The following is a 26,146-nucleotide window of genomic DNA, read 5'->3' as shown; positions in this document are numbered from 1 at the left end:
TTTTTTGTCTTTTGTACATGTAAACATCTTTTATGGAAAATATCTTGTATTGTATACAATTTTGAGCACGGCTGTCTATATTGATAATTATAATAAACATGACAGATCAGAAGACCTTCAATAAACAAGTTACTCTGCATAAATGGGCTAAGGTTCTTCTGATAGTTCAGTGTCTGTCTTGTCTTTGCTCTCAGAGGCGTCTGTACCCTGGTGGTGCTTCTAACACATGATGCACGTCACTATTTTACTTCTAAACTCTTCTTTCATACCTAAATGTGAGCTTTTGATATCTGTTTATTTGTGTTGCATCTGTTGCTTTTTTAAATTCAGATTTCAGTGTGTCTGATAAGGTCCACAATGCCACAGGTGAGGTAAATACAGCAACCAGAAAATTTCACTTCTGAATTGTGTAGAGAATGAAAATAGCATAAAAGTCTAGTCTGCACCTGTATCTGATCTTCACTGTGCTTCTTTGTTATGGATGCAAATTACAAAAGACCAGTTTGATGCACTTCACAGCCAGCCTGAGGAGACACTTAGAAAGCTGAACAGATTAAATTGTACATCTTAAGATCTGAGCCTTGCTCAAAGTTAAAAGACATTCACTACACACATACTGTAAATAAGCACAATTACTAAAATAAAGAGATGAGTATAAAATAACAAATAATTGATTTGTCTCTACTTTTTGCCCAAAAGAAGGTTGTGCACTTTGTGCCGTCCACTAGATTCAAGGACTTTTAAGGATTTTTCAAAAGTTTCATTACAATCTTTAATAAATTAAAGAAAATATTTACTGAAGACAGTTTGCAGTTTCATCAGCAGAAGTCAGCTTCAGGAGTTTGTAGGACGCCCCGCTTACAGTTACAAAGATAGATCACAGCAATTATACCCTTCACAAAGCTATGTCCTTGCTTTCAGGTTGCAGTTTCTGATTGGCTAAGAGTACATAAAATCAAAAATACATTTTAAAGTATTTTTTAAATACTTTTTAAATACATAGTATTTGTATCTGAATTGTTTCCAGGTTCACCTGCACTGGAGGTGATGTGCTGGAGGGTAACGGCACAAATTGGGGCAACTGGGGCAAATGGAGTCCAGAGTGTCTTGGAAAAGGAATCTGCGGCATACAGACCAGGGTAGAACTGCCACAGAGAAGTGGAGACAACACCGCTCTCAATTGATGCACATGTTCTGCTGTGATTAAGGTGATGATCGCAATCAAAAACTCAGATCAACTAAATGTGTTTATTCTTTCAGGTGTAGGAGGATGATGGCATAAAGTAAATACAATCTCCTCAGTCCTCCGAAGATCCTGAAAAAAATGTCTGTTGGTGCTTCAGTGACTACTTCGCTCAGAGAACCTGTCAATCAGAGCTGTCAATCATGACGTTACACCACCGCATCACGTAACTAACTAAAAACCAACTTATTTTTGAAACAGACACTTGAATTTACATCAAACGACATTTCGATAAAAACGACAGCAAATGAAAGAAACCACCTTTGGAAAAAAGATATTTGAAATGTAATTTAATTGTTTTTGTTGGTCTCACGTCCCGTTGAATAACACGGGGAGGCGGGGCTTATGACCTATACTAGGACCAGTCACCGGGGGGCGATCGAGACGTTTTGGCTTCACTTTTCAGGGCTTGTGCGGCACGCTTGGTATTGGTGCGTTCAAGTCTTCCTGGGAAGTTCGTACGTACGAGGTGGGAAGTTACATAGATATCATATATAAACGCTAGGGGCCCTATTTTAACGATCTGAAACGCAAGTGTCAAAGCGCAAGTAACTTTGTGGGCGGGTCTTGGCGCTGTTGCTATTTTCCCGGCGGGATAAATGACTCTTGCGCCAGGCGCAAATCTAAAATGGGTTGGTCTGAAGTAGCTTCATTATTCATAGGTGTGGTTTGGGCGTAACGTGAAATAAACCAATCAGAGCGTCATCTCACATTCCCTTTAAGAGCAGGCGCGCTTGTTCTAAAGCGGATTCCTATTAAAACGGCGCATTTGCCAGGCGCGCGCCAGGAGCGCTTCACAGCCAAGGAGAGCAACGCTCTCGTCAGGGACGTTGGGGATGGAGAAACCCACCCAAATTAACTTCGGTTAAAAAGGCGTATGATAATTTGGGTAAATATGTAAGCTAGATGTATGCTTTTATAATAATCTATCTATCTATCTATCTATCTATCTATCTATCTATCTATCTATCTATCGTTCGTAATAATGTATGATTTGCAAAAATGAAAACTGCTGCTTCTGTGTAGATGAGAGAATCAAAGTGTATGCGCGTTGTGCACACGCTACATTGATTATGGCCAAGCATGCGCCCTTAAAATAGCATATGAATAACATGCGCAACGCGCCACTGACTTTAAACTATTTTTTCCTGGTTAGTGGCGCAATTGTTTTCTAAACCTGCAAAATAGCATGAAGGAACGTTTGCGCCGAAACACGCCTCCTTTTTTGCGCTGAACCGCCCAGGGAGCGCAAGTTCATTCCCTAGTTTAGCGACGTGCTTCTGTGGAGGGAAAAGCGCGCTTTGCGCGGGTGCAAAATAGGAATGATACATGCGTCAGTGTACAAAGTCAATTGCGCTGGGTGCAAGATAGGGCCCCAAATGTCTTATGGCGCAGTCACTTCCGGCATCACCGTTCGGCCATCTTGTCACAGGCAGGCAATCATGTAAAGTGAATGATCAGCACGCACACAAATCCTCTTATCTCGCTAAAATCTTGACGGATTTACAAACGGTTTGGTTTCTTACAAATGTTATTAACGTGGCTATAATTCCGAATGCTTGAACATGTAAGTTATAATTATTCATATGTATGCAGTGTATGTATGCAGTGTCATAGCTACATCTCTGACGTTTATAATAAACCAAACCGTTTGAAAATTGGTAGAAAATTGAGCAAGTTATGGTTATTTAAACGTATATGCACCATTAAACAAGTGAGCGAGCTGCCTGTGGCATGATGGCCGCCACGTGCGAACGTCGACCTCCATTGGCCAGCAGCGCGCACGAGACATCTAGCGTTTATATATGATATCTATGGGAAGTTATGCTTGGCATGTGTGTTCAAGCCACTTTCATCGGAGCAAGATGGCGGAGTACTTTCTCTTAATTAATTACACAAAAATACAGTAAGGTTCTTAAACTCTTGTTCTAGAAAATGAAGAACAAAGAAATGTGCATCAGGTGTACTTTGTATTTTTATGTTTTTAATTAATTTATGAAGCCACTGCCAACTCATCGTTACATGTTGCATAGTTATATTATAATACTATCATATTCTGTGTTGGCGATTAGCTAACTGCGCTGTAAATAGAAAAGTCTGACAATAACACAGCTAAATACCTTTACATATTGTGTATTCCGCCATGTTAATCACTGACACGCCCCCAACTCGTAAAGATCGGAGCTTAGAGAAAATCCAGAGCTCCCCCCCAGTTAACAATTTTTGGTTCCCAGAACGTTCCCAGAACGTTATTTTCAGGTTCCCAGAACGTTCTCAGAACAAACATTCTAACGTTCCCTGTTAGTTAGCTAGGAAAGTTTTCTTTACGTTAATAGAACGTTCCCTATAGGTTAGGGGAACGTTCCGGGAACGTTGCCGAAAGGTTCTCGGAACGTTCCCAGAAGGTTCTCGGAAGGTTATAAAAAATAAATAAAAAATCTTTAATATTTATATAATTTCTATATTATAATTTATAATATAAGTATTATAAATCTAAATTAGATTGTAAAGTGAGTTGAAAATACGTCTTATTCAGGCCTAATTTCAACCGAGAATAAATGATTATATTTAATATTCATAATTAAACAATTCATAAAAGATTTGCAGACGATTTATTGACACATCAGATACATCTTTCACATAAAAAAACACTTTCCTGATCACATCTTAAGCCTGCATTTGATAAAGCATACCCTAAAAACAGTTATAATGTGAAATATTACTACAATAAAAATAACTTTTCATAAATATACATGTAAATATATAGTAATGTGTCATTTATTCATGTGATGCAAAGCTGAATTTTCAGCATCATTACTTCAGTCTTCAGGGTCACATGATCCTTCAGAAATCATTATAATATGATGATTTGATTCTCAAAAAAAATTGATTACTATCAGTTGTACGGCTTCATATTTTTGTTGAAACTACGATACAGTTTTCAGTATTCTTTGAATAGAACTTTCAAAAGAGCGGCATTTATTCGAAACATAATTTTTTTTAAACAATGTCAAAGTTTTTACTGTGACATATCAAATTTTTCTTTTCTGTATAAACATTTTTTCAAAACAATAAATCTTAAAAATATTGAAAATGTTTATAAAACAGAACAATGACAAATTATAACCAAATTAGAAAACAGTAAAGGGGTAGTTCACACAAAAATGTAAATTCTGTCATTAATTACTTACCCTCATGTCGTTTCAAACCCATAAGACTTTTGTGGAGAACACAAATGAAGATATTTTTAACAGATGCCTTGTGTGCGCAAACAATTACGTCTTTATTCACAAATGATGTATCTCAGACGCATGAGATGGCCAACTCTCTTGCCAACACAACACTGATGAATCGTGGTGCTCCATGAACACGTGTCAGAGATGTATATTTTGTGAATAAAGATGCAATGGGTTTTTTTTGCACACACAAAGCATTCACTTCATAAAGTTGAGGTTAAACCACTGGAGTCATATTGATTATTGTTATAATGTCTTTACTACCTTGAAAGTTGTAGTTGCATAAACTGTGAAATGGAGGGACAGAAAGCTCTCAGATTTCATTAAAAAGATCTACATTTGTGTTTCAAAGATGAACGAAAGTCTTAGTAGATCTCTTCCTGATCTCTGATCTGCTCCTTCCACCATCCCAATCCTGGATTATTGAGTCACGACAGAAGTTTCCACTTTGAATGCTTTAGCCTGGCTGTTTTTTCTCCAGCATCTAAAGTGAGAAAGAAAACAATAACCAAAATGTAAATGTAAAAAAACAATGGTTGTCCAAAATGTGAAGTATTTGGAGTTTTCTTGAGTTTTCCCTCTACATATTTGTGCAAGATTTCAGTCATAGATAAATTGTGAATGTTTGCTTGATTAGACATTACCTGTCTAGCGACGTATGTTTATGCTGACATATACTGTAATATTGGTTTGTGTTTTAAAATCAGCTATCACATGTCATTTTGTAGCGAACTGTCTCGTGTGATAAAGTTTTGAGCTTCAGAACTTCCGATAACATAGTGAGTTTTTAAGGAGCGAATGTTTCAGTGCACTGTAAGGATTTTGTGATAAAGACGGCCCTTAACACTGACTACTGAGCTAGAGACCTGAGTGATGTGCACCCAGAGTTTAGCACCTTGATTAGCTTGTTCAGGTGTGCTGGACTAGGTTGGAGTAAACCTCTGCATGTAAGTGGACCTTGAGAGACAATGTTGAGATCTCCTGCAATATGTTCTGAACTTACATCACTGGTGTCCAGACCAAAGTTCTGCAGAGTTTCTGGTGATCCTGGATCAGCTGCTCAGGTCTGCTTAATAGGGTTTGGAGCTAAACTCTGTGATCAGGACTAACGTTAGATGGCAAACAATACTGTAAAGGGGAGAAGACAAACAATATTATTATGTTAAAAATAATTTGTTCTGTGTTCATCTGCTTACCTGTACAAAGTATGCATCAAGTGCGTTCAACTCGTAAATACGATCTATAGGAGATGACTTGAACACACCAAAAGAGGTCTGACGTTAGCCAGGCTACATTTTTTGAGACACTTAAGGGAATTCTTTGCGACCATTGATATTTTTCCAAGCTGAAAAAAAAAATATGCTAAACATTACTGTAAATATTAGGTCGACATGAAAAATGAAACCATTTTTACTTCCATTAATGTAGCATATTTTTGAGAGAGAGAGAGAGAGAGAGAGAGAGAGAGAGAGATAGGCAAGAATTTTTGCAATTATTTGCAGTACATAATGCCAAGTATAAACTAGATTATAAGATAAAGCAGAAGTTAAATGCAGAGAAGTTGAGAGTTATAGGAAGTTCAGTTGATTATGTTTATGGATTAGTTACTCTTAGAAGAAGTGTGACTTCAGCTATTTCTTGTGAGCTGTTTTTATGTTGACCTTAAATAGTATAATTCTCTGCTCTGAACCATAAGTGTTGTATGTTTACCCATAACTTTTTATGTTGTCTTCAGTGACAATTTTTAGTATTTGTGCACTTCAGTATTATTATAATTTTTCAGTATTATTAAATCTATTTTAAAATCTATTTTAAAAATGCATTTTAAAATTATTTTTGAAGGCTAAAATAACATACTGACGCATTAAGTAAGTTTTCAAAAATAAAAATAAAAACATAAAAGTTACTCAAGCTACTTCATAACTACAATTGGACTTTCTACCATTCTTATTTCTTTTTCTTTATTATCTTGAATCCCTTTTAATCCTTTAATTATTCAAATCAATGCACTCTTCCAGCTAATTAGGTGCCAAGACCTATAGTCAAAAAGTAAGTATACTGTATAGTCAGTCGGTAAGTATAGTCAAGTTGCACTCTAAAAATTGTTATTAAGTTAAAGCAGGAGATAAAAACTAATACAAACGTTTTTGCTGTCTAAATATTAGTTGCTAGATGTGTTCTTCAGACTCATTACTTCATTATTTCCTGTCTGTATAAATGTGAATGATATTTTATGTGACTTCCTTATTCTGAACAAACTCAGCAGCACTCAAGTCTCAGCGGACACGTCTTCTGTCAGGCACATGAAATGGATTCAGTCTATGAAAATACTGATTTCAAACTTACAACAGTTTCTTCAGATGAAAAACGCTCTCAATACAAAGGTAAGGCTGGGAATATCATCAGTATTCATTAGAATTTCTATTTCTAAGATTTTAGCACTGCAGTTACCGTGTAAGTTTTTTAAATGTTCATTCAACAATTACACATTTGGCAGATGCTTTTGTCCAAAGCAGCTTACATTACATTCAAGGTATTATTCATGTGTTCCCTGGAAATCAAAAGCTGTCAACTCTGTCATTTAACCCTCATATTGTGTGTGTAGTCAATATGATCCCAATCGACTATTCCTTAGTTAAAATAACATGGTTCCCTTAATCTGAGCATAAGATTTTGTCACTTTTTCTACATTATCTATCTATACAAACACACAAAAACAGCTTATAGATTGTTCTGAAGGTACTCTTACGAAAAAGAACGTTATTCAAGTGTTCTATATGAAGAGTTCAGATGGAAAAGCCTCTAAGTGGCCCTCTGAAATTTTCTTCTAGAATGATCATTTTTATTAAGCTTGTATATTTAAGTCCAATAATTTCACTTAAATGGCAATGCAAATTACCTATTAATTGTCATTTAAGTGAAATTACTTGACTTTCATATACAAGCTTTATAAAAATTATCATTCTAGAAGAAATTTTCAGATGGCACTTAGAAGCTTTTGCATCTGAACTCTTCATATACTTATTTTAAACTAAAAATAAGAAAGTATACTTTCAGTCTATATTTTATATACTTCTCAAAAATATACTTTATGTACTTCTCAGAAATATACTTAAAATTACACTTAAGTGTACTTGACTTATACTGAGAGAAAAGTCCAAGTATATTTGGCCTATACTTGTACTCAATCTTTTTATACTTACAAGAATAATTAAGTATTCAAAGTATACTTGGCTTGTAGTTGTGTTAACTCTTTTGATCGAGTAGCCTATTAAATATACTTTCTTTACATAGTTTTACATATACAGTCTTATGAAACTTAGGCTACATTGTTTCAAAATATTGATAAGAATATTAATATAAAACAGATATATTTCTAATTCTGCGTATCTGGATTTTTGTCTAGGCTAGTCCACTGGTAGTGTAGGCTATGGGAATTTACTCAAATTCTACTTTTCCCCTAGCCTGGGAAAACCCAGACAAACTTCCGGCGAATTTAGATTTGCTCTACAAGTAATACTCAAGTTACTACTGAGAATGGTCTGGTTTTAACTGGTTATATTTATAGCTGGTTTCCAGCTATCCATGTTTTCACTGTTACAGCCTATGGTAGGGCTAAAACACAGAACACAGGAGAAGAAGAAGCTGAAACAAGTGAAGATTGCTCACGCAAATGTAAAATAACGTGATCATCAAACATTAAACAGCGTGTAAATCAAAACTGCTTAATTACCAAATGAAATGTCGAACCCATGAAGAGAAAACGACTGTGAAGCTTTGGACTCGATCTACTCCATCTGTGTTTGATCATCGTTATGAATCTGATAAAGGTGTAGTCTTTGACAAAAACGAGATTTTCTCAACTTTTTTTGTTTAAAATGTTACCTTTCTTTGTGAAACTTAACGACATTCAAGTGTTGATAAAAAAGGAACCATGTACAGTTAAAGGTATTTTTCAAGTATAAAAATAATATCTACATTTGAACATAGTAGTATACTGCAAGTGCAAAAATAATATATAAATAGTAAACTATAATGTTATGTTCACTTAAGGAAAACTTACAACTATACTTGCAGTATAAACTACTAAACTAGTAGTTTACTGAGAGTACATTTCAGTGTGCAGCCTACTTTCATAAACTAAAAAATGTACTACTTGTATTTAAGTATAAATAAGTAGTTTACTACTCTTACACTTATAGTACACTTAACGTATACTTTTATATACTAAAAGTGGGCCAATTTAGTCCCAAGTATTAGTAGCCTATTGAAGTATTGAAATAGTACACTTACAAGTTTACTACAAGTACTGATTGATATTAGTATACTTTATACATAAAGTATGTCAGTATGTCACACTCTTGGTGTCTGGGGTCAAAATGACCCCACATTGAAAAAGAATGGGAGTAAGTAAAAAGTAAAAAAAAAAAAAAATGTTATTTATTTTTCATTTGTCAAAAAAATAAATCAGTAAATGCAGCATGAATCTGATTTTTTTTGCACAGATAGACTACAAAATGCAATGTAGAACAGACATGCTCACTCACACACACACACACACACACACACACACACACACAAATCAGCCACAAATGCAGAACACAGATGAAGGGGTGAGATAATGCATGCACACAGACACACACACACACACAAAACAATAAACAAAAAGAAAAGGCTCGCAGACAGCGCATTCTCCGTAGCCACCGCACAAAACAATATAACGTTAAGATGTGTCCCCATCAAGTTGAACATTCAAAAGACATTAATACATTGAGATCACTGAGTCTGAGGTTTTTGTAACTTCCTACATAGTTCTGTTTGTGTTTAGTTCCTATCACACACTGCTTTCTCATTCTCAGTATAAAGCAACTACCGGTATATGTTGTTGTTTTTTTGTTTTTTTTGCATATATTTATTTTACTATAGATATATTTATGCTCTATTGGTATAATGCATAAATCTTTTTAATTACTTCAACAATTTGTACGGAGCCCATCACATGACAAGTAGATGAAAAAAAAAAAAAAAAAAAAAAAAAAAAAATATATATATATATATATATATATATAAAGATTGATTATTCAGCCTTTTATAAATACAGAAAAATAAAAAAAAATGTTTTAATGTTAAAAGGATCTGTGAATGTTTTCAAGCCAAACTATTCTGCCAATTAAATATTTAATAAAATAATCACTGTTGTACTATTGAAATCATCACATTTGATTTCTAATCACAGGGAATCAAGTTACTTCCTCAAAGCGGACTAAAGTTCTTCTGATCGTCCTCGGTGTCTCTCTTGTTTTGGCTCTTGGAGGTCTGTGTGTTCTGGGGATCATGTGTGAGTATAATTCTTGCTATATTTGAGCTTTGCTCTGATGAAAACAGCCACATTTAAGGCAGTTATACACTTATACAAGAGTTATGGTACAGCTTACTGATTAATTTCCTGTGGGTTGCAATTGTTTACACTTGACAGATATAAAGCTGCTAAAAAAATTACCCAGAGGCACCAGCAGGCTTTTATACACTACACTAAAACAACCTATGATTTGTTTTATCTTCTGCATCAGACTCTGAGAGAGAGCTCTCAAGTACCAGAAAGTTAAAAACAGGGACTGTCACAATCGTATAGATGAACTTGAATTAAATATTGTTTGGCCATGAGAAACAAGTATTTGATCTTGCTGTAAAGTGTAACAACAATCACCAGGCCGCTGGCGCCCTCTGCAGGCATTTGTTATACGCTAATTCCCAATATTCCCTGTGGAATATATCCCTGTGTCTCAATGTCCATACTATCCATCCTCATTTTTTTGAGGGGTGGCAATATATGTCAGACGTATATATACTGAATTTAATCACAGTTAAATTGGCCATAACTTTTAATCCGTTGCTGCCAACTGGGGTGGCAGCAGGGGTGGCAAAAGGCTTTCTTTGGTAACACTTTATATTACGACCCGCAAACAACTGCGTAAGTAAACCGAAATTACGGTGTACGTTTCTGTAATTATAGTGTACTTCCGTGTAGGTATAAGGGAACAATAATTAAGTTTTGGGTAATAAAGGGGTAACAAGCAGATATACAACCTGCAAAGAACTTAAGTAAACCGAAATTACGGTGTACGTTTCTGTAATTATAGTGTACCTCCGTGTAGGTATAAGGGAACAATATGTTAAGTTTTGGGTAATAAAGGGGTACAACCAGATATACAAGCAAATTATTTATAATGTAGCCTAATTATTTTAAAACTAACAGGTACCTATTCTGTTAATATATTCCAGGCAAAAATTGTACGTCTGTTGTATATAAAAGTATTTATCACATTTCTGGCAAAATATGTTCTTGTGCTTTGTCTCGTAATCGGTCCTCATTTATGTCCAAGAGACTCAATAATAATCTTTTACATTTTAATCCTTTAATTTTTCATATTATAAAAAGTGTTGTGTGCTGCTGCGCATCCATGTGTGATAAGCAAACGCGCATTGTCTTCCCGTATGGTCCCGTATTAGGCTACTAATGCGCTCATTAAATAACAAAAACAATATTTCGCCATTGACTTTAGACTTTAGAGCAGGTTTTAATTGGTCAATGGCGTAGTCTATTTTAGTTGCCTCAAAATAGCAACACGCCAACAATGTGCCTGAACACACCTCATTTTCAGACCAGAACACCCATGGGCGCAAAATTGGGCGCAAATGCATTTGCTGTTTAAACAACATGGCGCTAAATGTGAAAATGATCATTGCGCCCAACTTCGGAAGAAAATTGAGGACATGAAAAAAGAAAATAAGCTGCTACCTATAAAAAATAAGTTTCGGCATTGATTTTTTTTTTGTGTGCAATTTGTTTAAACCAATTGTTTGTTTTCTCTGTTCAACTGTTGGCGATTATTGTTATTTATACACTTTGTACAGTGTGATTTCAAGATTATTTCTGTTCTGTTTACAGTTTGTACAGTGTTGATGTCATTTCAACATTGTGATTGTTTATTGTTAAACTTGTTTTAATAAATGTTTTTGGTTTACCTGTGCTACTGTTATGCAGAACAAGTACTAATTTAGAAATTTGTTGATAATGCTAATGGTAAAGCTAGGTTTGTCTGTTTCAGCATACTGGTTTAATGTTCTATTTACCCTGTAACTACACAGAACAAGGGGGTAACAAGCGCCACTTTAATTTACAGCCCGCAGGAGTTACACTTACCCTGTAACTACACAGAACAAGGGGGTAACAAACACTACTTACTATGTAACAATACGAAACAACACTATTTGCACAGTAATTACAGAGAAAGGTACTCTTATTAAAAAAAAAAAAAAAGTTTTAATTACACAGTATATTTGCCCTGACATTTAAGTGTCATTGCAATACAATGTGATAAGGTAAATACTAATTACTACATGGTACGTTCTAAATTAAAATCATAGCAGAAACTTTTTTTTTTGGCTTAACGTTAAGTAGTTTAGTAAGAAAAGCCAATAAATTAAATTTTTATCATACTGTGCTTACATGCAGCCATATATATATAAGTTTAATTTACAACCCACAGATGTCAAAATTACCCTGTAACTACATTGCATATTTATAAAACATATTTTGCCAGAAATGTGATAAAAACTTTAATATACAACAGACATACAATTTTTGCCTGGAATATATTAACAGAATAGGTACCTGTTAGTTTTAAAATAATTACATTATAAATAATTTGCTTGTATATCTGGTTGTACCCCTTTAGTACCCAAAACTTAACATATTGTTCCCTTATACCTACACGGAGGTACACTATAATTACAGAAACGTACACAGTAATTTCGGTTTACTTACGAAGTTCTTTGCAGGTTGTATATCTGCTTGTTACCCCTTTATTACCCAAAACTTAATTATTGTTCCCTTATACCTACACGGAAGTACACTATAATTACAGAAACGTACACCGTAATTTCGGTTTACTTACGAAATTCTTTGCAGGTTTTATATCTGCTTGTTACCCCTTTATTACCCAAAACTTAACACATTGTTCCGTTATACCTACACGGAAGTACACTATAATTACAGAAACGTACACCGTAATTTCGGTTTACTTACGCAGTTGTTTGCGGGTCGTAATATAAAGTGTTACCCTTTCTTTTAGGGTGGCATTTGCCAAGTCCCCGGATGGTCTACTATTCTAAAGGCTATTGCCTACAACCCAATTGCGCTTTGGAGAAGGAACTACAAACACAAGTAAAAAGTGTTAAAAAAAACTGCAAAACATGGCGGATATGCACGACCGACTGTGAGAGGTTTAGATAAAGGTTTGAGTGACTAATCAAATTTTAACCTGCTAAAAAAAATATATATATATATATATATATATATTTAATGTTATCCATGTTATATTTCATCTCCAAATATGAGGAGAGTCTCCGCATGAAAGACCCACGACTGCAGATCAGCGTGCTACTGGTAGGAAATGAAATGTGGAGGATTTTCTCTTTGACAAGATGATTGACCGGTCATTCCCTTCACTTCATTGTCTGGTCTTGTCTACGACAAGCTCTACAGATCCTACTTTTATACTCACGGCCGTTTCTAGCCTTTTTGGCACCCTGGGCGAGATTTCCCCCACCCATGGACTTTGAGAGCTCAAAATTAAGAGCTTCAACCGGCTTCAACCTACCCTGGAAATCTAGAGTTCTCACAATCTGAATTTTACTCAGCGAGTTAATCTGGCATTGAGTAATGATATTATGCCCTTGTAGCCGAGCTGCACCAATCACATCGGGTTATCTGATATAGGCGGGCCAGAGGTGCGACATTGAAGCATAGACAGTAAAAGAAAAGGACACAGCGACCCCATAGATTTCAACGGAGAAAAGTGAAGCAAATTAGAAGCACTCACTAGCTGGTGGCTGAGCGTACTGCACAGACTCAAACTGAGCTTGATGATGTAGACGTGACCTGAGCAACCTGTCTGACAGTTGTAAGTCTTCTAGTAGCTGTGCCAAGAGAAATCTGAATCATTCCCTTCCGAATCTTGCAGAGACGGAGAGCGTGAGGAGCTGTCCTTGAGTTAGGAGCAGGAGCAACTTTATGACTCTTTATGGGCTTCTCCCTTGACTTTATCGGACTTTATGCCTACACATCCCCCCGATTGACTGTGAGCTTGTCCTCGTGTCTATACGATAATTTCCAGAGAGTAGCATGGTTATGACACAATCGTTAGCCTATTTTTACAAAAACTGCTTCTACGGGGCCCTAACGTAAGATACAAGGTAATGGAGCCTTTTATACATTGTTGTGTTTCTTCAGAAATAAACAATGGACAAATAGAGTCTTTAAACGCCTCATATGTAAAGTTATTCGCTGTCAAAGTGACGCCAAAATGAATGGGAGTCAATGGAATGCTAACAGCAGGTGATGGCTTGTTAGCCAATGGCGGCCCTCTGGGGTGGTACGCTTCCTGGATGCTGGATTGACCCCCTGCGTTGAAGTCATCAGTAAACATTGCGAGATGGCTATGAATGGACACCAGTTATTTGAAATGGCTTTGGCCGCTACAATGAATGAGTTAGACTTGGCTTTTTATCTAAAAGAGGAACAGAAGACGGCGCTCGAATCGTTCCTTTGCAAGAAGGACGTTTTTGCTGTTACTTTGCTTTTACTGTTACTTCTTAATTAGAAGTAATTAGGTGGGGGGTTTTTTTATTTTTGTTTTTTTATCACTTTTATTCAGGACATGCTAGCTGGCAACAAAGGATTCCATTAATTAAGCTAAACTAAGCTCACGCCGACCCTGTCAAACTAAAACAATCCATGCACTGAGACAAAAATGCATTTGCCCACCTGTCACGAAACAGTTAACGTGAGACGAGGATACAAATGCAGAGGAAATTTATTAGTGACATGCAGACAAGGTACAAAACAAAAACTCAGGAAACTCCAGGAACGAGAAACTCGGACAACGAACCAGCACAAGACTACAAACACAAGGAGGCTAAATAGGGGAACAAACAAAGGAGGGTAACGAGACAGACAGGTGGGACAAATTAACCAATAATCAGATAACAAGATGGGAGGGGCTAGACAATAGACACGAGCACATGGCCCAAAATAACAAAACACCCATGTGCAGCACAAGACAGGACAGGCATGTGACACCCACCTATCTAAATGTAGGAAAGAAGGTGAATAAGCCCTATTGGAGTGTTCCTTTAAAGGGGCTATATGTAAGAATTTTCATGTATTAATCACTTTTTTTATTGCAAACATATCCACATTGCTATAATCATCCACAATGATTTCTTAACTGCTGCTTCTCACCACTGGAAATCATGGAGTTGCTGGCTGCAGTTCACTTAACAGCCTACAGTTTTGCTAAAAACAGGGGTTTCTGAACTATACATATAAATAAATAAAATACATCTGCAATTGTTTTTCTCTAATCAGATGTCAATGTTTTATTGCGAGTGTCTGCCCAGGAGACCAACAGCACAAGTGAGTCAAATATATTTAATGCACCCAATAGGCCTACAACATTTCATTAACCGTTTGTAAAGAGAAATTACATGATTTTGTCTGTTTTTTATTTTTTATGTTATTCATAACTTTCTGTATCAGTCATGGTGAGAGAGCTCACAGAAAACTACACCAGAGTTAAAGAGCAACTGTTCTTTTACAAAGGTGAGCTATTTCTCTTCTAGACACTTGACACAGGCTTAGACAAAGTGTTTGAATATTTCTGCATTAAACCAAACTTTGATTAACTTCGAGATTTTTATGGTCTGAAGAATGTATAATTTTCATATGTTTTTGTTTTTATTATTATTTCAGCATTCAAAGCTCAGTAAGCCTATAAGATTTCATTAACCGTTTTTTAAAGAGAAATTACTACTTAATGATTTTGTCAGGTTTTTTAAATTATTTTTATTTTATGTTATTCATAACTTTCTGTAACAGTCATGGTGAGAGAGCTCATAGACAACTACACCAGAGTTAGAGAGCAACTGTTCTTTTACAAAGGTGAGCTATTTCTCTTCTAGACACTTGACACAAAGTGTTTGAATATTTCTGCACATTAAGCCAAACTTTGATTAAATTCAACATTTTTATGATCTGAAAAATGTATAATTTTCATATGTTTTTGTTTTTATTATTATTTCAGCATTCACAGCTCAGTCTTTGAGCAGTGACATGAAGTTGAGAGATTGGGGTGGAAAGTTGTATTTCTTCAGCTCTGAAAAACTCACCTGGTCAAGCAGTCGTGCTTTCTGTGTTTCAAAAGGAGCCGATCTGGTGACCATAACCACCCAATCAGAACAGGTAAGACAACTATACTACACAATGTGATTTTGCACCAAATAAACAGGTAACTTACAATATACAAAAATGTTTTATTACAAAATCACATCTCACCACTGAATTTTTAGTTTTTGTACATACAATTACAATAGTTTTTGTACATACAATTGTGAATTATGTACATTTTCTCTATTAGATGTTTCTGAACTCTGAAATTAAAGACGAATACTGGATTGGTCTCAATGATCTGCAAACTGAAGGACGCTGGGTTTGGGTGAATAACCAAACTCTCACTGAAACTGGAGTACAGTAAGAACACTGTCTGCAATTGTTTGTTAATCAATGTAACACACTGTTCTACTACAGGAAAGAACATTAAAATATTTGCAATAATGATATATTTTTGTATGTATGTATGTATGTGATCAATGTATTTATTGTTTTTCCAGATACAGTGTACAAAAGTGGTTCACTATAAAAGTTAATATTTTCTAACAACCATTTCTAATTCAGGATTAATAAGATATATTACTGTACATCATCAGCATATAATGATATACGTTCTTAGCCTCCTATTTTTAGACCGAGAATTGACTCGTGTCCGTATTGCAATGTCCAGGGGTTTCACTGCCGATGCAAAAAGTAGCGGAGGCCAAGGACACCCCTGCCTGGTTCCTCTTGATAAAGTAAATTGTGAAGACAAATTGGAATTAGTTTGGAGAGCTGCAGATGGATTTTCATATAACATATATGAATCATGTCAAGAAATTTTGGACCAAAATTCATTTTCGCAGAACTGCCAACAAGGAAAGCCATTCTACTCATAGCTTTTTCTGCATCTAGAGAAAGTGCAATCACCGGGGAGTCTACTTGTTTATCAAATAATATGATATTCATAAACCTCTTTATGTTGTCAAAAGATGACCTATTTTTAATAAATCCAGTCTGATCTATATGGAGAAAGTTTGGTAAGACTTTAGGAGGTAATGGAGACGTAACATCCCGCCGCCACTATTCCTGTACCCGCTGGGCGGCCAAGTCACTGACTCGGCTCCTCGGCAAAAAGCAAATGTGCATTGCATCTGCTTCCTTATTTATACCTGCGCTGTGGGGTGGAGCACAAGATGAAAATCTCTCACGCCAATTTAGCGAGATAAAAACGTCTGTGATGTCGACGTTACATATAATGTGACCGACTGAAAGGGAACAAAATTGTATCATTAATGCTCAACCAGAAACTCACCCATATACAGTATTACTCTATTGTGCTGCCTTTGGGTGATCACCCTATAGAGTCCATTATAAGTCATCTTTGGTTATGTTATCTGCTGGTATCTTAAAACACAACCAGATGAGGATGATGCCATCGAAGTCTCTGCTGAGTTTTGGAACTAAAAGATCTCTAGAAACGTCTCTCTGGTAGCTGGATGTTCAGTGTCACAGGATTAAAAACATAACCTAAATGATATTGTTATGGCGAAGTTGTCTTTTGAGTGCGCTGAATTCTTGCCGTTTTCTGAACAAAGTTGATGACGTCACGGAATATCATTATGGTGGAGTTGCTATAGGTGAGCTTGCCCTTTTCTCTAGCCGTGTTGAGGATTTTGACTGTGTCCTGATACCGGAGTAGACGAACTCAGATAGCCTGCGGTTTGCCATTTTCTGCCAGTCACCGCTGCAGTGTACAATGAGCTCTTTCAATTTCGTAGACATCACCATTCTTCCCCAGGATTTTAGGCAGCCATTCCTCCACTGGAGGAATCTTTTAGAATCTCCACTGGGTTTCTACATTCCACTCCCTCTGGAAATCCGACAAGACGTAAATTCTGGTGGCGGGAATTATTTTCCAGCTCATCAATTTTGTCTTTCAGTTGTTTAATCTCATCGTCATTAACCAACTTGACATCCACAACATCAACATAATTGAGCCAACCCACTGCGCATAGACACGTCGAAACGACGTATTTTCTACGTCGTTTTTGCACGTCCAATTTTGCTCCCCTTGAAGGTGCAGACTGTGACGCCAGATGACGTCTTTTTCCGACGTCTAAACGCTCGTCTAATGTTGACGTCCGTCCACAAAAGTTTGTTTGTGGGAAGAAGGAAGGAGACGGGGTCGGCTTGCTGTGGATCGTGTGTGTTATTAGATACTGTGCGTCTTTTCCAAACAATAATCGCGCTCAGTGCACTCAATCAAAACAGCGGCTTTATTAGGCTTCTCCTCATGAGAGGGCACACACACACACACACACACACACACACCCTATTCTTGCTTTCCCTGGGAATCGAACTTGTGATCTTAGCGTTACAAGCGCCAACGCTCTACTGTTTAACCCTTTATGACCTACCATAGAACAGTTCTGCCAGAGTATATCTTTGTATTTTTACATGCTGTGCTGTCATTCTTTTGAGCATTTTCATATGCCATACATCAAAATAATCCTTACTCTCCCAATTTGAAGGCTATATTTGTAATAAATCAATAGTAACTAGATAAATATCTCAAAAGTGCAATAAACAAAAGGAAAACAAAAAAATCATATTTTTTTTCTACATATTTTATTCAATACAGAAATTTGATAAATGCCAACCTCAAACTTGTCAATGTGAAAAACGTGCATAAAACGATTTTAAACTATACAGAATTGATTTGAACTGTTTACATAAATTAGTTTCTAAGATACACTCATTTATAGGTCTGTACAAATTGCGTAATATGCGTTTACAAATACAAAAGAAAAACAAACAAACAAACAAAAAACACAAAAATGCATTGCACATCATTTCTTTCTTTGGCTACATACCTGGCTTTCTTCCTGATAAAACAATTTAAAACTATACAGAATTTATTTGAACTGTTTACATAAATTAGTTTCTAAGATACACTCATTTGAGTCTGTACAAATTGCGTAATATGCGTTTACAAAAACAAAAGAAAAACAAAAAAACACAAAAATGCACTGCACGTCATTTCTTTCTTTGGCTGCACACCTGGCTTTCTTCCTGGGACGGATCTATTCCTTCAAGAAAGTCGGTTTCGTCCTTGAAACGGAATCTGGAGCCGATGAGCAGACGGAGAGTTCATCTTCATCGGACGCAATTAGTATTGCCAAAAATCTGCGTCCGTGTACTTTCGTTTAGACTATGTTACGTGCGCGCGCGTGTGTGTGCGTGAATGTGCTTGCATTTGTAAAAGTGTATTTGTGAGTGTGTAAAGGAGAAATAAATGATAAAATGAAGCAATGATAAAAAGACAATAACGAAAAGAAATACATACTAGTACAGCAAATGGGAGTCAAACGCATGGTCAAATGACGCAGCTTGTGACGTCACAACATGTGACAACCTTTGGGGTCATAGTGCACAGAACGTGATACGTCAATGAGCATCGGAAGATGTAACCATAGATATCATATAAAGGCTAGGGCTGTTTCTCAATTCCAAGAACGCAGAGAACGGACTTGTGTTCTCGTGGAGACCGGTCTTGCCAAGCTTCCTTGGAAGAACGAACTCGGAACCGGCCGCAATGACTTCTGGGACACCAGGCGAGTACTAGCTCAAGTCTGCATTCGATGCATCCTCGGTATCAAGAACACATCCGGGTTCTTTCATGCGTCCTCTGTACTTACGTTCTTGAGAATTGGGTCTGAACTTCGACGGTTAATGATGACGTAAAACGAGAACACAAGGACGCAAGATCGCTGAAGAACGCATATTGAGAAACACCCTAGATGTCTTAAGGCGGAGTCACTTCCGGCATCACCGGCGGCCATCCTACCACAGGGCTCTGTGAATTAAGGTGAGTGAGCAGCACGCACACAAATCCTCTTATCTCGCTGAAATCTGGACGGATTTACAAACGGTTTGGTTTCTTACAAACGTTATTAACGTGGCTATAATTATGAACGCTTAAACATTTTGAACATAATTATTCATATGTATGCAGTATAATAGCTACATCTCTGACGTTTATAACAAACCAAACCGTTTGAAAATCGGTAGAAAATTGAGCAAGTTATGGTTATTTAAAAGTACATGCACCATGTTATGAGTGAGCGAGCACCCTGTGGTTAGATGGCCGCCGTGTGCGGATGTCGAGCTCCATTGGCCAGCAGCGCGGATGAGACATCTAGCCTTTATATGATATCTATGGATGTAACTATCAATTGCAGATCTACAGAACATGTGTGCAAAGACGTGCAATGCATTTTTGTGTGTTTTTTTTTTTGTAAACGCATATTACGCAATTTGTACAGACTCATTAGAGGGTGAAAACAACGCAACAGGAGCATGTTGGAGGCTTCATCTGAACATGTTACATCTCTGGTTTTATATGCAAAAAGAGTTATTGAGCTAGCGATTTGGTTTCAGTTTCTATAGGCTCTTAAACAGACACATGCAAACGGGAGCGTCGGTCTTAAAGGGTTAAGCTACAGTATCTCAGTACCTTTGTATGCGTCTCCAGTTATCACCTGATGCTGAGACGATCAAATGGAGTTTTTGGAAAATGATCTTAAATAACTATAAATAATCTATAGGCCTATTCGAATATGTATTAATCATGTTGATAATGCGCGAATGAGGCGTTTAGCGCGGCGCGGACGAGCGAATGAGGCGAATTGAGCGTCTGGCGCAATACGCGCGAGTGATTTGAGGGTGAGAGGGTGGTGCTTATAGCGGTTTGGAAAGAAACTGCATCTTGCAGTACATTTTAAACAAGGAAATAGAGATTTGGCATGAAACGTGGATGGAGCGAATAGGTTCAGTACACAGCAAAATGACATGACAAACTCTTTTTTATTGCGTTAAAAAAAAAGTAATAGTCATGTAAATTTCCTGCACCTGTCATAGACGTCCAAAAAAATTACCCAGTTCAAAGGTCCAATGTTGAACGTCCATATGACATCCAAGTTGGGTCATGGTTGGACGTCCAAATAGTGTCACGGTTCCGCACAAGGAAGAGAGCGAGATGGATCCAAAGTGCAGTAGAGTGAGGTTTATTAAAGGGTAATCCAAAGTCGTGGTCAAAAACAGGCAGGGTTCAATATCCAGTCAGGCAGTACAAAAACAATAAACAGGCTCAGGTAGGGAACACAGGAAACAGACACGGTGTGACATTAACAACGATACACACAGAACATGGAACAAACAGGGCTTTAAATACATGAACAGACGAGATGACAACGAGAGACAGCTGGGTAAACAGATTACAAACACCTGGGTGCAATAACACAGACTGGAATTGTGGGAAAGGTAGTTCCTATGAACGACACCGTGGGGGAAGGAGGACATCTAGTGGATACCCAGGGAAACACAACCAGACACTGTGACATAACCCCCCCTCTACGGAGTGGCTCCCAGACACTCCAAGACAGGACACGGAACAAAACAAGAGTTCAGGAGGGAGGTGGCACGGTGGAGGATCAGGGGGAGGGACGAGGGGCCAGGTCCATGAAGGGAAACAGAAACAGGGGGTAACAGACTCAAAGGGGGCCAGGGTGACACAGACAGTACATCGGGGGAACAGGGCGAAGCAAACAGTCCATCCGGTGGCCGGGGCGAAACAAACAGTCCATCGGGCGGCCGGGGCAAAGCGAACAGTCCATCCGGTGGCCGGGGCGGAGACTTTCCCTCGGGCGGCCAGGGCGGAGACCTTCCCTCGGGCGGCCACGGCGGTGAAGACCCCTCGGGCGGCCACGGCGCAGGAACTGGAACAGACACCACCGGCTCAGGCACTGGAACTGGCACCACCGGCTCAGGCACTGGAACTGGCACCACCGGCTCAGGCACTGGAACTGGCACCACCGGCTCAGGCACTGGAACTGGCACCACCGGCTCAGGCCCAGGAACAGACACCACCGGCCTAAGTGTGTGCGTAGCCCACACACACCACATGGCTGTGGCCATGATGGCCAGTGTCGCGGTCACTGAGGGCTCAGGAACAGACGCCACCGGCTCAGGCTCAGGAACAGACACCACCGGCTCAGGCTCAGGAACAGACACAGGCTCGACGGCGGCCATCTTGTCAGAGGACACAGGCTCGGCAGGCGTGACGTGAACAGGCTCGGCGGCGGCCTTCTTGTCCGAAGACACAGGCTCGGCAGGCGTGACGTGAACAGGCTCGGCGGCGGCCATCTTGTCCGAAGACACAGGCTCGGCAGGCTTGACGTGAACAGGCTCGGCGGCGGCCATCTTGTCCGAAGACACAGGCTCGGCAGGCGTGACGTGAACAGGCTCGGCGGCGGCCATCTTGTCCGAAGACACAGGCTCGGCAGGCGTGGGCGGGGCCGGCAGGACGAGCAGCTCGGGGACGGCCTCCGGGACGACGGCGGGCTGCTCGGGGACGGCCTCCGGGACAACGGCGGGCTGCTCGGGGACGGCCTCCGGGTCATTGGGGAGGCTGGAGGTCTTCCTCCTCCGCCGTCTTCGATGGTGAGGTGCAGGTTCAGGTCTGGACGGAATTAATGGCGGATGGAGCTCTGGGCTGGGCAGCGGCGATGCATTCTCTGGGCTGGGCAGCGGCGATGCATTCTCTGGGCTGGTGTATCCCATTGGCTACGATGGTGTAGATACGTAGTAAACCCCCAAAAGTCAAGGATCTCCAGCCCCTTCATCTCCCATTGCGGCAACGGGTCATCCAGGCAATGATTAAAAAGGTCCTTCAGGGTTGCATCATTATAGTTCATGCCTCTCGATAAAGTCCAAAAGGTTTGAGACAAACAACTCACTGTCTGACCCTGCTGGCGTAGGGCCATTACATTTTGGAGTCTTCCCCTCCTCTCCTTCTCAGTGGTAGGGGGAAGGATACGAAACCCCGTACTGCTGGATCCATACATGGTGTATGGTTCTGTCACGGTTCCGCACAAGGTAGAGAGCGAGATGGATCCAAAGTGCAGTAGAGTGAGGTTTATTAAAGGGTAATCCAAAGTCGTGGTCAAAAACAGGCAGGGTTCAATATCCAGTCAGGCAGTACAAAAACAATAAACAGGCTCAGGTAGGGAACACAGGAAACAGACACGGTGTGACATTAACAACAATACACACAGAACATGGAACAAACAGGGCTTTAAATACATGAACAGACGAGATGACAACGAGAGACAGCTGGGTAAACAGATTACAAACACCTGGGTGCAATAACACAGACTGGAATTGTGGGAAAGGTAGTTCCTGTGAATGACACCGTGGGGGAAGGAGGACATCTAGTGGATACCCGGGGAAACTTCTGGGGACGTTGGACGTCCAAATAGTGGACCTAGTTTGGATGTCGAATAGATGTCCAGAATTGGTCATGGACCGACGGACCCAATATAGACATGATCTGCACGTCTATCCGACGTCCAATGTTTAGTGGGAAAACCAAAATGTTAGGTTGTGCCCAGCTCTCCCCTATTCTCCTTCGCTGCTAATGCTACGACTCTTATTGTTTGCAATGTGTTCCTTGAAATTCTGCCAAAGCATGTGCTTGTAAGTGTTCATTAACTGCGTAGCATCAGTACATAGTAGGTCTACATGTCTGAAAATAATTTATGATAATCAAAATTATTTCATGTGACAAAAAACATTATAGTTCAAACTTATACAGTATTTGTTTAAACCATTTTAATTTAATAAACAAAAAAAAAGTAAAAAAAAAAGTAAAACTGGAATTTATTTTTTAAATGTAGTCGGTATATCGTGGGCTGTATTTGCATTATTGAAGGGTAGCAGGTTGAGAACCACTGTTCTAAAGTGACTTATATAATGCATTTAATATCAAATAAATAAAAAGGTATACATTTAAAGGTTTTTATAGACATATTTATCATGTCTGTGCAACAAGTATTTGCTGTGTTTTGGTTCATTTTTGTGACATGCTCCAGAAAGAAGTTCCCAGAGAACGAAACGGCAGAAAGTTAATAATTTCTTTATTTTATGAAAGCAAACGTTTTTTATTTTTTGGATTTTTTTGAATGTACACAAAAATAGAACACAGTTTTGAATGTCTTACTCTTATATGTATGACCATAAATGATGGAGTTGTTTCAGCTACTATAAGTTTTTTTTTAAAAATTAAGTGTTCACGCCAGCACCTCACACAAACAAACAACATATCAGTTCTAGCATTTTTGTAGCTGTATTTCACAGGCCATTCATCCATCCTCAAACTAAAATGAGGTCATCCAAACATAGAATGAACATTTTACGTGGATATTGGGACACAAGTGAAGTACAAAGCTAACTAATAGTTTAGCATCCAAATACATGCAAATATGGAAACATTTGGATTTGTGCCGAATGAGAGAGGAGCCCAACGGCAGTTTCGGTTTCGTTTTAAATAATAGTAAAATTAATGCGGTTTGTAATTACTATTAATTAATTAGTGTAATGACACTATTTATTTTACAGGCTATTTATATTTTTCATTCTTGTTTTGTTCTGAATTACGTTAAATTGAAAAGGATTTGTTGTCGAGTGAGGGGAAATAAAATACATGATTATAATGTTTGTAAACATTTTATTTAACAGTAATTAACATTATTTTTTAATGTAATAATAAAATGCAACTGATACACCGATCCGATTTATGCATTTTTCTTTTTTTTCTCTCAACAACTTGTGCTTGACCTATAATGTGACTACTTGGGTGCAACTAATTTTCCAGAAAATGCTGTTACTGAAAAGTGCATATTTACAAATGGGGACCATTTGGACCAATAAAACAAGCATATTGTGTTCATTACTTTTTAACTGAGGGGGGTCCTTGTACATTTTCTACCCTAAAGGGTCCCTGGCCCCAAAAAGTTTGAGAAAAGTTTTACATAAACTAGGTTTTCATTAAAATATCATCAAAAGGAAGAATATGATTTTAACCCTGACCACTTGTTTCTGCTATTGAAGGTTTTGGTTCCAGAGGGTCTCAGAGAAAAGTGAACCTGATAACTGGAGAGTAAAGGACGCCAATGGAGAGAACTGTGCTGTTGTGACACAACTACAAATAAGTTTTTACAACTACAGTTGGTTTGATGTTTCCTGCAATTTTTTGTATAAGTTTATCTGTGAAAAGAAAGTCCTGCGTCAGTGATATGTCATAAAAGAGGTCTAGTTTCATGCACATGTATAGAAAAGAAAAACATCATGTCTTCTTTTGGATTTGTTTGCTTATTCAGTTAAAATGCTGTAAAATGTATGCATTTTGTTTGTTTTTTCTGGATTTTTAAAACCTAGAATCTCTAAACTGTCAAGAAATCTGCATTTCTGTAGCTCAAACAGTAAAGCATGGCACTAGCAACACAAAAGTCATCGGTTTGATTCCCAGCAAATGCATGAACTGATAAAAAAAAGGTATTACGTTGAATGCAATGTATGTTGCTTTGGATAAAAGCGTTTGCCAAATGTAAATGCACAAGCAGCTTTTTATATTGAGTGCAGTTATATCCCATCTTGTAGTAATTTGAATGCTTGTAAGAGCAGGAGCGAAGCATATGTTTTCTGTCAAATTTAGGCAAACGACTTTTTTTACCTAAAACAACTTTTCGAAAAATTGGTTCAAATGGGCATGACACTTCTGCGTAACAGCATTATAAGATGAGATGTTTTTTTTAATGTTTTTTTATAACTGTGCTGTAGTCAGCAGATGACAATGCACGTCTGAGACGTTCCTACTGTATGTGCTAGCTATAAGTAGACTATAAATAAATTTATATATATAGACAAGATCTGTTTTGAGTATGCATCTTAAAATAACTGTAAGAAATAAACCTTTAAAGTTAGAACAAAAACATTTTATGATGTTTAAAACTACAGCACTTAAATGTGTAGCATTCCCAAAACTCCCAACCCAATTGTTTTAGGAAATTATAAAAGATATTCAGCGACAAGTAGGACGAACATTTAAACGTCTCATTAGTTATTGTCACAGGGTGAAGAATCACTCGACAAGGCAGGCTTAGTGAAAAGGCCCCGGAGGGTGAATTTTATTTACAGTGAGCAAATTAAAGGTGATGAAAGTCGGTGAGCCGGTGTGTGATGGCTGGTGCTCCAAGTGCTCTACAGCAGGGATGGGCAACTTCGGTCCTGGAGGGCCACTGTCCTACAGAGTTTAGCTTCAACCCTAATCAAACACACCTGAACAAGCTAATCAAGGTCCTCAGGATTACTAGAAAATTACAGGCAGGTGATTTTTTCAGGGTTGGAGCTAAACTCTGTAGGACAGTGGCCCTCCAGGACCGAAGTTGCCCATCCCTGCTCTACAGTGTTCAGTCCAAACGAAAGTGGGTGTCCAAACGTGCTCCAAAGTGGTGGGCTGTCGGTCACTCGCTGCTTTCTGGGGAGAACAGAGAGAAAGGTTAGTCCAGACTGTCCAGCGATTCATTCAGCTCGAGACCAGAGTCTGTCTGTCTG

General features: G+C 38.2%; 1 protein-coding gene across 2 annotated transcripts; it reads left to right on the top strand.

Annotated features, from left to right (window-relative positions):
- Window positions 1-6,608: 6,608 nt before the first annotated feature.
- LOC311093178 (C-type lectin domain family 4 member K-like) lies at window positions 6,609-25,516 on the top strand. Of its 2 annotated transcripts, XM_084130357.1 has the most exons (8): window positions 6,609-6,863; window positions 9,716-9,817; window positions 14,912-14,959; window positions 15,083-15,145; window positions 15,422-15,484; window positions 15,627-15,784; window positions 15,960-16,072; window positions 24,644-25,516. In XM_084130357.1, exons 1-8 carry the CDS (start codon window positions 6,788-6,790, stop codon window positions 24,825-24,827), a joined length of 807 nt encoding a protein of 268 aa, XP_083986483.1. In that variant the 5' UTR covers window positions 6,609-6,787; the 3' UTR covers window positions 24,828-25,516. The 2 variants fall into 2 exon arrangements, with proteins under 2 accessions (XP_083986483.1, XP_083986484.1); XM_084130358.1 differs by lacking the exon at window positions 14,912-14,959 and having other exon boundaries at window positions 6,611-6,863; window positions 24,644-25,451.
- The last annotated feature ends 630 nt before the right edge of the window (window positions 25,517-26,146 follow it).

This window comes from Abramis brama, assembly GCF_963993115.1.
Source record: "Abramis brama genome assembly, chromosome: 12".
NCBI lineage: Eukaryota > Metazoa > Chordata > Actinopteri > Cypriniformes > Leuciscidae > Abramis > Abramis brama.
The sequence above is the reverse complement of the archived record's forward strand: the minus strand, read 5'-3'. Positions and strand labels throughout refer to the sequence as shown.